Source organism: Macadamia integrifolia, chromosome 2 (assembly GCF_013358625.1).
Source record: "Macadamia integrifolia cultivar HAES 741 chromosome 2, SCU_Mint_v3, whole genome shotgun sequence".
Classification (NCBI taxonomy): Eukaryota; Viridiplantae; Streptophyta; class Magnoliopsida; order Proteales; family Proteaceae; genus Macadamia; species Macadamia integrifolia.
Window position 1 is genome coordinate 8,286,671 of NC_056558.1, and position 13,452 is coordinate 8,300,122.

The following is a 13,452-nucleotide window of genomic DNA, read 5'->3' on the forward strand; positions in this document are numbered from 1 at the left end:
TTAATGCAAACCAGTCGTCTTGTCTCAATCAGGCTGATTTCATCTTTGAAAAAAAAATAAAAAATCTGTCAATCAATCGGTCTATGCCTACAAATGATTTAATGCAAATCAGTGACTTTTGGCTTTTACTTAAATAAATATATATATATATATATATATAAATATAGGAAAAAAGTTGAGAAAGCTAACACATTACCAGGAATAAGGTGTGCTAACATCTAATGACCCTTGGCTTTTACTTAAATAAAAAAAATTGAAGAATGAAGACTAAAATCGTTCAGCGTCGAGTGTATAGGGTTTAGTCTTTTTCCCTGAAATCGTTTGACGTGAATGAAACTGTAATCGGGGACGAACACAAACAAAAGCTTTTTTGTTCAAAGAATCAACCCTCAACGGATGAGGATGAACCCACTCTGAAAAACAATGATTTTATTCTTTCAATCCTATTTCGAAAGATCTTCTCTGCCTATTCTTTCTTTTTTTTTTTTTCTTTGAAAGATAATCTCTGCCTATTCTTTTTTTTTCTTCTTTTAACTTGCATTCCTCTCTCTCCTCATCTATAACGGAAAAAAATCCTCTGCCACACTTTCAATTTCTACGCGTTTCATCTTCCTCTCTAAAGCTTGATTCGTCCACCCATTTCCTATTTAGCCATGGCTGCTTATCTGCGTTTTGTTTTGTCTGCTCCGATAATTCTACCATTGAAGAAGCTATCATGCCTTTCTTATCATCGTCTTCGTCGATCCCTTCTCCGCCTCCACCACCTGCGTTTTTTACTCGAAGAGGAGTTGAAACAAATCGCTGCCTACAAACCCGTTGAGTTAATATTTACTCATTCTTACTCAACGCATCCAAAACGAAACTGTAAGCTTCCTTTTGGGGAAGTATCCCTTCATCATGCTCTCGTGAGCGATCCCATATGAGACAAACCCTAACTTCTCTTTTAATTCCTCGTACAAAGCTGAAACTCCATTCGAATCCGACTACTTGAATCGGTTGCGAGTCTTGCGACAGAACGAGCACAAATTCGCCATGTTTCTGAGGATGTATTAAAGGAAGCCGAAGCAATCGGTCGAAAAATCCATCGATAAATTGGGTTCTCTCTTTCTAATTCGGTCTGCTTGGGAATTGCCCCTAAACTTTCTTTGCCTCTCTGTTCCTGCTGTTCGCAGAAAAACTTCACAGGAGAGGAACATATCAAGGGCAGCCTCTGCCAGTGCTCGTCCAGCCCTCTCTTTCAAGGTATGAATTTTTCTCTCTTATTGCTTTTTCCAATGAAATCGTTTTGTGTTTTTCTAGTTTATGATTTCTCTTAGATCGATTCCTGTGATATGTAAGATGACGGTGGCTTCGTTTAGGGATTCTTGCTTGGTTATTCTAACTGGAAAAATGATTGCATTTTCACTAGTTTTTCTCTCTGATTTTGATCTCCAAATACAACAGTTCCTTCACTCATCCATTCAAATTTTCATTGGAACTAATCTTTTCATGAAAGGAAAAGGGGTGGATGAGATCAGCAGTGATGAATTTCTTGCTTAATTTTTTTTTTATTGTAATTTTGTATCTATATCAGATGGTTAGAAATAATAACTAATCTTAAGAGGCCGTTTGATAACACTTCTATTCCTGGAGAGTGTTCTTTTACAGAAGTGTTCTTTTTCGATTCCATGCTGTGAAGACACTCTGGCGGAACAGAAACAGCGTTTGGTAAAACTATTTCAGAAATGGCTTTAGAACAGGAAAAGAACAGAAACAACGTTTGACAAACACTTCTATTCCTGGAGAGTACAATAATGAAAATTCACTTTTGAACAATGAAATCAATAATTACAGCATATTATGTACATTGGGAGAAGCCTCACAAGTTGAAACTTGTGCTGTTCATGGACTGGAAATGGAGCAAGTAAAGCCATGAACTTTAGTTGTATGTGTGGCATGGCTTCAGGAACGGGCTGGACTGGTAAGAGGCTTTCACTAAACTCCGACCTGCACAGAATTCACACAAGCACAGTTTCGAAATTGAATGAACATGTATTTGGTCAAAATTTGAATGTCCACTTCCAATAAGCCCATCAACATTGTACAATAGGTTCACCACATAGATGCATTGTATCAGATCTGTATTGAGGCATTTTGACCCTTCATATTCTGATCAATCCTTAGCACTTCATATTCCTGACATTCAATCAATGCATTGCAAGTTTATAAAAACAAAGTATTTAGACAAGTATAAAAATACATTCCAGGGGTGCTGGCGTACAATACCTATACATATGTTTAAAAGAATAAATACTGATATACATATATACATGGCACTAATAATATTTACATGTGCATAAGGAGCATTACAGTATCCATCTTCCAACCATCTGCAGGCTTCAGAAAGTCCATCGAGTGTGTGTATGGGCAGGAACTGAGATCTGGACGCGCAAGACCTCATGGATGGCTCCACGGTGAAGCACCCCAAAAACCTCCCCCTCTTTGGCCATTGCAAGATCCCCCAAAGAGGTCATTTGAGTGTGGGACTCATCACGCAGGCGGAAACCATGAATCCACCTACCAAGCTTCCACCATCTCACGCACACTTGTCGTTCTGATATCTGGCAGTTCCACAGGGCTTCAAAAACATAATCAGCCTGTGAAATGAAGAGAATTACAGTCGCATGAGGCCCATGGTTAATTTCTAGTGTGGATGCAAAATCAGTGCGGCTTCCAATACAATGTGATATCAACATTCTACAGGTTGAGCTAACAGTCATGAATTCTAACTACTACATTAATACACCCAACAACTGAAACATGAGAATAGATAGAAGCAAAATAAAGGTAGGTTTAGCATAACGAACTAATATACGAGGCTATTGGACATTTGAGTGCCTCATGACTCAAGGATCAAGCAGAGTCAAGGAAGCGGCGACCGGCGACCGACCTGCGACCGAGAGAGAGATACAGGGAAGTGGCGACTGACCTGCGACCAACCTGCGACCGAGAGAGAGAGACAGGGAAGCGGCGAAGGAGAGAGAGGGCAGCGGCGACCGAGAGGAGAGACCGTTGCAGGGAAGCTGCGACTGTTGCAGGGAAGTGGCGACCGTTGCAAGGAAGCGGCGACAGTTGCAGGGAAGCACGACCGAGAGAGTGAAAACCTATTGCAGGTTTTCCTTAGGATTTGGGGGTTTTTGATCGTGAGATGGAGAAAAGGGATTGTGGGGGTTTTGAATAGTTTTGTTCTTTTAAGTTTCTAAAAGAATAGAAAAGCAACTTTTTGGTACTCTTGCAATGTATTCTTTACTCATTCTTTTTCATTGGTTCATTCCGAGGGAATACAAAAATGAATCGGACGTGCCAAACATATTTCTGTTCTATTTGCATTCCCGCAGAATAGAAGAACACCAGAAACATTCTCCCAGAGTGTTATCAAACGGCACCTAAGTGTTTATTTCTGCATACTGGGAGTGAAAATAGAGAATTGATGATTGAATCAGTATTAGCAATAATTCAACTTTAATCTTTAATTTGTAACTACTGTAGTGGTATTGTAAATTTGTAATACAAGTGCTCTTTTTTCTTTCCTCTTTAATATTTCTCTTATGATCTGAACCGATGGTTTTTTTTCTTTGTTTAATATCTCTAATATCTGCATTTCAATTGATTATCCATTTTGTCCTTCAGTTTTGTTAGTGTGGAAGAAGACGATGGCGAATAAAGTTTATGTTGTTTTTGAGGGATACAACCAAGGAATATACCAGACTGTATTTCAGTCATATCGTTCTTTAGCTGAAGCAGAACGCGAGTAGTATGCCTTTCAGTCAAAAAGCAATATTTACAAGGACGGTAGATCATCACAAGGGAATTCCTTCATTGAAAAAACTGAATCTTTAGGAGCGGGCCCTAGATGTTTGGATGAGATTCCTTCAGATGGAAATATCTGCATGTTCGGTAACTTCTTTGCCTCCTCTTTAAGCCTGCGCAACAGAGGAGCCCCAGAGCCCCTCCACCCCTGTCTCTGGTCATATACAACATGGTTTGCCTCTGTTGTTGCTGTTCAAAGAAAACGTCACGGAGTCTGGTTCCTCCTCTGTAATTTAGGTAAGGCCTCTTCATCATTTACCTTTTTTTTTTTCCCATCCACATCAACAATCTGTGTGAACCCATTTACAGTTAAATTTGGACAACCATTTTGGCGATTGGCAGCCGATGTTAAAGAAGTTTGTAAACCTGCTTAAGGTTAATGAACTTTTCTACTCTTCCAGGTCCTTGGAAATGCAAAAGGAGCGGTGGCTGTGGTGGTCTCTATTCTAATCTTTAGAAATCCTGTTTCAGTGACTAGAATGCTTGGTTACTCGCTAACAGTTATGGGAGTTATCCTTTACGGCGAAGTGAAGAAACGGAGCAAGTGAAGAAACCGTCTGTTGAATAGGCATACAAATACAGGAATGTGTTTTCTTGTATTTTATCTTTTTTTATTATGAGGGTCGCAACATGATTCTTGGAGCTGAGATTGGAAACACATTAGTTTGAGGCTCGTTCAGAGAGATGGGATGTTTCTATGGGTGGTTGCCCCTCTATGAGATTTGAGAATTTTCTCAAATTAGCGCTGATGATTCTCTAAAACTCAACAGCTCTTATCTCGTCTACCAAAAAAAAACTGAGATTGGTGCTATTCAGCCGATTTCATATCTTGCACCCTCCAAAGTCCTTTTGTCGGAGACCGGCGATAGGGTTTCCACCTGTATCAAGCATCAATAGCAACGGCAGCTTAGGAAAGGCTAGGAAAATCTCAATCAGAGGACTCATTGGTCTGTCTTTTCTTCCCATGATAGAGGAATGTGTACTATTCTTTTCAAGGACAGAATTGAGTCTCTTTGCCCAATTTTTTTTTTTTTTTAGTCATTTTGACATTTCTTGATTAATTAATGGAAGATATTTTGATACTTTTAACCATTATTTCCAACCGTTCACATGTTGACAACAGCTAGTTACTAACTTCTTGTCCTGCGACTGGAAATGTTTGTTTTATCATGTGTATATGGAAAAAAGTTTGTTTCTCTCATTTATTATCTTATATCCTTTATTTAATTTCATTTCAAGCTTATCTTAAATCTATTAATGAAGAACTTTATGTGTCAAACCTCTTGTTCCTATCCATTAGCCTATTAAGTATATTTAATTATAATTTTGTTACCTAATTTAATGAATCTACTTATGATTGAATTATTGAATATTGAAATGGATCTATATGTAATCTGATTCCAATTTTAAAATATGAATCTGCATTATCAGTAGGAATTGTTGTGGATTTTCTGGTTTGATAAGATGATATTTTAATTTAGTAAATGATTATCCACATACTATTATTACTATTATTTTGACAAATAAAAGCTATTATTTACTATGATAGAAAGTGGTTGATGGATCATCTATCAACATTGGCTATCATAGATATGATTAAACTTAATAAATATTAGATGAAAAAAAAAAAAAAAAGAAGTAGAAGAAGATCCCCAATTGGAAAGCTAAATTGGATTTAGGTGTTCCTTAGAGCATGGAATATTAGAATTTAGTTCATTCTTAATACCAAAATAAACCCAGATTTTTACATAGTAATCGAATTAAATATCATTGCCGTGCATGTTTTATTGCGCTGGATTTCTGAAAAGTATTATTTTTGTATAACATGTTTAATTGCTGTACGTATCTGTTCTCGTATTATTACTGCTCCCAAACTTACTAACTATGGTAAGATCTAGGTTCAACTGGGGCGGGCTTGGGATTGACATTCCTAATCACACCCAACCCTACCAAGCCATTGCATACCTGCTAAGGTGCCTTGAAAAAAAAATCCCCACAAAATTCCATTTCCAGCCATCGCATCCCTTCTAAAGTGCATTAAAAAAGGGAGAGGGTAAGGTTTCAAACCGCAACGGTGAGGGGAGATTTTGGGCCGGCGAATAGGAGCTACGAAGGTGAAAAGGGGGTTTTAGATTGTTAAGGTGAAAATAAAATTTCAGACTAGTGAAAAAGTGTTGTAGAGGGCGAATCACAGGGAAAATGGGTAGGCGGGATAGAATGCCGTAAGATCCCTCGTAGATCGTCTTCTGTGTCTTCGATCTTTCTTCCACCATCTTCCGTTGTATTTGCAAGTGAAGAGGCCCATTTCAAACCTGTGAAAAGGAGTTGCAGGGAGGCGATTCACAGGGAAGACTGAACCCTCTTTTTTCTCTGCAAGTGCTCTTTGGCAATGTTCCGAGCAGATCTACCAGTACAAGTTCAGAAATCAGAATTTTGAGAGAGAGAGAGAGAGAGAGAGCCAAGGTTGCTGATGTTCTAAGAATAGAGAATCACAGTTGGACCTTGGCCTCCCTGAAGAGAAGATGGGTTTTTGGCAGAATTTATTGGAGTAGACACTAAGACATAGTGAAATGATTCAACCAGCGGTGAATCTTCGAACATCTATGGCTTGTGGATATGGCATCTATTAAATGAGGAGAGAGAAACACAAATGTCATTTTTCTCTTTTCACTTTACTCTACCGACAATTCCACATGGAATCATGTTAACCAAACACTATAGGGGTGGGAGAATTAACATTCTTTCATCTTTCCTTTCCTAGTTCATCATCTCCACTTTACGTGTGTCCCATCCTGATAGCATTTCCACCCCCTACTCCCCTCTAAACAACCAGGGCCTTGGTTATGATTATTTTTTTTAAAGTTTATTTGGTATTTTTACTCAAAAAAAGAGTTTATTTGGTAATTTTATTTTATGACAAAAAAAAAAAAAGGAAAAAAAAAAGGGATGGTTCCCTTGGTGATTGAAAATTATTTAAGTTTATTTATTTATTTATTTTTTAAATTATAAATAATCCTCAGTTTCTTCCTACTGAATGTTTTATTTTGTTTGCTACATAATATTGTTTGTGCTAATTATATCATCATTTCATGATTCACTCACATGCATTTTCAGATTGACCTACCTCATAAAGCCATGGGTCCGATGTGAAACACATTTTATTCATGATCAAACCATAACCCTTAGCTTCACGGATGGGGCTCTTTCTAGGCATGATAGAGATGATAATGCATATTCGATGGTTTATAATATCTCGAGATGTGCATCCATGTATTGAAGTCCGTGCACAAGTGTTCCAAGCCATCGGATGTGCAATATCAGCCCTACTAGGTTGCAGAGGAGTTCGATCTTAATTTCACATCTTATCATCTTTTATTTTTTGATAACCTCTTCACATCTTATCTATGATAAAACCTTTTTTTTTTTTCTTTCTATTAAGATATCTATGATGAAACCACAACCGTTAGTTTGGTACTTTCAGATATATTTAAAAAAATAAAACAAAGTGCAAGCCTATACTGATATATGCTAGCCTGCTCAAGTCTGGCTTTAAATGGATTAAGATCCAACACAAAGAACGATGGGGATTGAACGACTGCTAAGAGAAAAGATTGGACCTGCGGTCAAGGACATTTGTCTTCGTCAATTTTCTGCCCCATTACCGCCATTAACATTAACAGTATTGGATGATCTTATGCGAGACTGCCAAAATCTCAGGGAGTTCAATCAAATCCTTTCTCAGATGATTGTTTCTGGATTTGTTGCCGATACATTTGCTGCCAGCCGCCTACTTAAGTTCTCCACCAATGCTGATTTCGTCCATCTTGACTACTCCCGTTGTATCCTTGATCAAATCAAATTCCCTAATGGGTTTATTTGGAATACCATGATGAGAGCTTATGCTCAGAGAAATTCTCCTGAGTCAGCTCTCGCTCTTTACAAATTGATGTTGGTGAAGAATGTGGAGTATGATAACTATACATACCCGATTCTAGTCCAAGCTAGTGCTCTTCGTTCCTCTGAATTAGAAGGAAAAGAGATTCATAATCATGTTTTAAAGCTGGGTTTTGATTCTGATGTCTATGTTCAGAATACATTGATCAATATGTATGCGGTTTGTGGGAATCTTGGTGATGCACGACGGTTGTTTGATGAAAGCCTTGTGTTGGATTCAATATCCTGGAATTCACTTTTGGCGGGTTATGTTCAGATAGGAGATGTACAAAAGGCGAAACTATTATTCGATCAGATGCCTGAAAGGAACACGATCGCTTCAAATTCTATGATTGTACTGTTTGGTCGAACTGGCCATATGATTGAGGCTCGTCAGACGTTTGATGAAATTCCCCAAAAGGATGTTGTTTCCTGGAGTGCATTGATTTCGTCTTATGAACAAAATGATATGTTCAAAGATGCTTTGATTATATTCGGACAAATGAATGCTACGGGAATTAAGATGGATGAGGTTGTGATGGTCAGCGTTCTTTCTGCCTGTGGTGGCCTGTCAGCTATTAAGGAAGGTGAACTGGTCCATGGCCTTATAATTAAAATGGGAATTGAAACCTATATTAATCTTCAAAATGCACTGATTCACTTGTATTCGGAATGTGGGGATATCATTGCAGCACAGAGACTATTTGATGGTAACCAGGAATTGGATCAGATATCTTGGAATTCTATGATCTCTGGGTATTTGAAATGTGGTAAAATCGAACATGCCAAGAAATTATTTGATTCCATGCCCAACAAGGATGTTATATCATGGAGTGCTATGATTTCAGGTTATGCACAACACAATCAGTTTGCGGAGACCTTGGCCTTGTTCCAACAGATGCAGCTTGGAGAAACCAGGCCCGATGAGACCACTCTGGTGAGCGTAATCTCAGCTTGTGCCCACTTGGCTGCTTTAGACCAAGGCAAATGGGTTCATGCTTATATAGAGAAACATGGCCTAAAGATCAACACCATACTTGGTACAACACTTGTAGACATGTATATGAAATGTGGGTGTGTGGAAAACGCACTGGAGGTCTTCTCTAAATTGGAAGAAAAAGGTATCTCTACCTGGAATGCTATGATTTTAGGACTGGCCATGAATGGATTGGTGGAGGAGTCTCTCGATAAGTTCTTGGAGATGAATAGGTGTGGGGTAGCACTTAATGAAATTACCTTCATTGGGGTACTGGGTGCTTGTCGACATATGGGTTTAGTAGAAGAAGGCCGCCGATACTTTCATTCCATGATTCAGATACACAACGTAAAACCCAATGTTAAACATTATGGATGCATGGTTGATCTTCTTGGCCGTGCAGGTTTGCTCAAAGAAGCAGAGGAACTCATTGAGAGTATGCCAATGGCACCTGATGTGCCTACTTGGGGTGCCTTGCTTGGGGCTTGTCGGAAATATGGTGACACTGAGATAGGAGAAAGAGTAGGAAGGAAGCTTATTAAGCTTCAGCCTGATCATGATGGTTTTCATGTACTGCTATCAAATATGTATGCTTCAAAAGGAAAGTGGGATGATGTTATAGAGATCAGAGGGGTGATGAAGCAACAAGGAGTGGTGAAAACCCCCGGCTGTAGCTTGATAGAAGCCAATGGTATAGTTCATGAATTCCTGGCAGGGGATAGGATGCACCCTCAAATAGATGAGATAGATAGAATGTTGGGTGAGATGGCTAAAAGATTGAAGATGGAAGGGTACACCCCAGAGAATAATGAGGTTGCTTTAGATATAGATGAAGAAGAGAAAGAATCCATGTTGTACAGACATAGTGAAAAACTTGCCATTGCCTTTGGACTTATCATCACTAGTCCACCCACTCCTATCAGGATAATGAAGAACTTGCGCATATGTGCTGATTGCCATATCGCAGCGAAGCTCATCTCAAAAGCCTTTGGACGTGAAATTGTGGTGAGGGATCGCCATCGATTTCACCACTTCAAACAAGGGTTGTGTTCGTGCATGGATTACTGGTGATGTGTTCCGTTGCAAAACTCAATCGATTCTGCATATTTGAGGCCTGTAAATTTGAACTAGATCTTCAATCTCAAGGTTGGTTTCGCTTTCTTCATTCATTATTACAAATTGTAGACTACAATTTTATGATTCCTGGAACTGACATTTGTTTATTGAACCATGTAGATCAATTCTGTGACGATAACTTCAAATTAATAACAATCATTTTCAAAACTTTTTGCACCTCAGGCTTGAGCCCAGATTTTTTGCATATCGCAGTGTTGAGTTCCAAGCGGAGACATATTGTTTACGTAGGTCGCTAAAGTGATAGAAAATGGACCAACTGATAAATACATGATGGGGAAAACAAAGCAAAATGACAACTGTTACATTGGTACCACCTGTTACTACTTCATATATGCAGACTTGGATTTACATGGGTGGGTCATGTTGTATGAGGACACAACCCCCATCTCATCAGTCAAATTTTAGCCTAAAACCATTGCAGTTAAAAAGTAAGATTTAAAGTTATAAATCACAAGAATGGGTGGGTTGCACTTGTGTGAGCTTAGCTGTGGTAGAGGTTGGAAGGTGTTATCTTACTCCCGGGGCACATAAGGTGTCATCATACATTTTAGGGTTTGCATAAAATTATATCTAAAATTGTTGATTTTGTTCTTTAACAGTTTATGTCAAAGTGACTGAAAGATATGGTGTCCCATGTGCTGTTATTAGCAAGGATGCTTAATGAAATGCCATTCTTTTCTAACTTTACTGCAGATTTCATCATGATAGGAAGGGAAACGACTGGGATGTTGTGTGTCTGTGCCTATCTGTCTTATGGATCTACAAATTACACAGGAAACATCTGTAAATGGATGACAGAATTGAAGAGTTCTTACCAACTGCAGGACTCACATGTCAATGAGGTATTGATATTGGGAAATTCAGAAGATGACCAGATGTTTCAGCAAAAAATTAGGCCAAGGAGGCTTTGGCTCTGTGTACAAAGGAGTGCTTCCGAATGGCCATCCGGTTGCAGTAAAGATGTTGAGCAAGACTAAACGGAATGGGCAAGATTTCATCAATGAAGTTTCGACTAGTGGAAGGATTCATCACATTAATGTTGTCCAACTAATAGCATTCTGCGTATCAGGATCAAAGAGGGCTCTTCTACATGAATTCATGCCTAATGAATCTCTGGATAAGTATATATTTGCTCAGGATTCTAAAAGCAACAATCTAAAATCTGGAACAAGTTATACGAGATTGCCATGGAATTGCTCTTGGGATTGAATATCTACATCGAGGTTGTGATTTGCGGTTTCTACATTTCGATATAAAGCCCCATAACATTCTTCTTGATGAGAACTTTACTCCAAAAGTTTCAGACTTTGGGCTTGCCAAAATTTTACCCAACTTATGATAGTAATGTATCTGTAACTGCTGTACGAGGAACAGTAGGGTACATGGCTCCTGAACTATTCTACAGAAAATTTAGGGGAGTTTCATATAAATCTGATGTTTATAGTTTTGGAATGCAGCTAGTGATTGGAGATGATTTTATCAACGAAGTGGGACCATTGGTAGGATTCACCATGTCAATGTGGTTTGTCTTTTTGAGTACTGCACAGATGGTTACACGGAGAGCATTGATCTATGAATTCATGCCCAATGAATCACAAGCAAAATTCATATTCTCAGAAGATGCTAACCCTTTGTGACACTGGAAGTAGCTTCAGGACATTGCAATAGGTATAGCAAGAGGAATTGAATACCTTCATTAAGCTTGTGAGCAGAGTATCCTCCATTTTGATATCAAGCCTCACAATTTTCTACTAGGCAAAAATTTTAATCCCTAAATTTCTGATTTTGGGTTGGCAAAGTTATGTGCCAAAGGTCAAAGTAATGTATCGATGACAGCTGCAAGGGGAACAATGGGTTATATTGCCCCAGAAGTCTTCTCCTGGAACTGTAGCAATGTTTCCCATAAATCAGATGTTTACAATTTTGGGATGTTGTTGCTTGAAATGGAGGGAGGAAGGAAGAATATAGATGCCTTGGTGGAGCACTCCAGCCGAGTATACTTCCTTGAATGGATTTATAACCGCCTACATCAAGGGGAAGAGCTGGGTTTGAGGATAGTTGCAGAAGAAGATGCTGCAATTACATGAAGATGGCCATTGTTGCAACTTGGTGCATACAGTGGTACCCATCAGGTCGCTCCCCAATGAATTCTGTACTTCGGATGTTGGAAGGAGAAATCGATAAGTTGGAAATGCCGCCTAACCCCTTTGTGTCAACTGCTCTAAGAGAGGCTGAGGCAACAGTCTTAGAGGTAGGGGTGTCAATTCGTGGCCCGACCCGACGGAACTAACCAGAACCAACCGTTTATAGATCGGCCCGGCCTGGCCCGTTTATTAAATGTGTCAATCTTGAGCCCGGGCCCGTTTACAAATGGTCGGTCTCAGTCCTGATACTTGGACCATCGGGCGCCCAACCGAGACCAATCTATTTTTCACCGGCCTAGACCGACCCGGTTGTAGGATACCTATTTTACCCCCGTATGAAAGTGTTAAAAATAAAAAATAAACAAAGAAACCAAAAAGGCAAAAAGGCAAAACCCTAGTCCGTAGTCGGTCTCCTTCTTCAACCTTCCTCTTCGTTTGACATTGTACCGTGCCCGCTGCTGTGTTTCTCCATTGTTGTCGATTCTCCAATCGGCAAGGCCAAGCAATCTTCATTTCTATTTGGCCAACAGTCGACTGTTGTTGGCGGTTGTGTTTCACCATTGTCGCCAACTCCAAGCACTCTTCGTATCAATTTGGCCGACTGTTATTGTGCTGGCAGCGCCGCAGTTGTGTTTCTCCATTGTTGCCAAACATTTCTTCACTGTCTGCAAGGGGAAAAGTGAAACTTGGTTAGTGTTGCATTTCTAGGTACGTTTTTACTTGGATCTTCCATTTTCATTACTCTATTCCTTGATTTTTCTGTTTTTGTATCTATATAAAACTGACATTGCTTAAATGAAAAGATCGACTAACTACATCAATTCTGGAATGGTATTGGATTCTCTTCTACATCTTTTTCTTTTCTGCTTCACCTTCGATGCGTGGTTTCAATTTCATCCCCTGCCATCTAAACAAAATTGAGGTGCTCAAGTCAAGCGATTCCAAACTAAACCTCTCTGGACCCAATCTTGATCTCCTACCACAGCAGCCTGTTGTGTCCTCTTCCATCGTCCGGGGTTGTTCTCAGGGTGTATCTGCACCTATTGGTGGCGTCGAGAGTTGAGAGTCGAGAGAGAGGGTTATGGACTCCATTCAAGTGAGCACAACACTGCCACTCGAATCCATCGCCAACCCGCCCACTTCACTCTGGGGTTTCGAACAGCGTCCGTCACGGCGTCGTTGCTTAGTCATTTTAAAGAAGGCCCGTTTAAAAACCGGTTACGCCCGTTTAACATTAAACATGTCTGTGGTCCGGTTAAGGCCTGACTAAAACCCGATTAAGGCTTGATTTTAGTAGTCTGATTATAGCCCGAGACTGACCGACCGAATATGAAGTGTACCATGCCCTCACTAACTAAGCCCGATTAGTTAAATGGGCTGACACGATGCAGCTTTTAAAAGTCTTCAAGCCCG

The 13,452-nt window shown here is 39.5% G+C and overlaps 1 protein-coding gene, 1 long non-coding RNA gene and 2 pseudogenes across 3 annotated transcripts; all 4 read left to right on the forward strand.

Moving 5' to 3' along the window:
* The first annotated feature begins 519 nt into the window (after positions 1–519).
* LOC122060605 lies at positions 520–4,938 on the forward strand. Its single transcript, XR_006134475.1, has 2 exons — positions 520–1,242; positions 3,670–4,938. It is a non-coding gene; the product is annotated as an uncharacterized LOC122060605 (long non-coding RNA).
* A 2,338-nt stretch (positions 4,939–7,276) lies between these two features.
* LOC122092210 (pentatricopeptide repeat-containing protein At3g62890-like) lies at positions 7,277–10,720 on the forward strand. Of its 2 annotated transcripts, none has more exons than XM_042662554.1 (2): positions 7,277–9,904; positions 10,589–10,720. In XM_042662554.1, the coding sequence occupies exon 1, from the start codon at positions 7,430–7,432 to the stop codon at positions 9,827–9,829; it is 2,400 nt and encodes a 799-aa protein (XP_042518488.1). In that variant the 5' UTR covers positions 7,277–7,429; the 3' UTR covers positions 9,830–9,904; positions 10,589–10,720. The 2 variants fall into 2 exon arrangements, with proteins under 2 accessions (XP_042518488.1, XP_042518492.1); XM_042662558.1 differs by lacking the exon at positions 10,589–10,720 and adding an exon at positions 10,058–10,540.
* A 19-nt stretch (positions 10,721–10,739) lies between these two features.
* LOC122092232 lies at positions 10,740–12,780 on the forward strand (annotated as a pseudogene).
* On the forward strand, positions 11,545–12,780 carry LOC122057850 (annotated as a pseudogene).
* Positions 12,781–13,452: the final 672 nt, after the last annotated feature.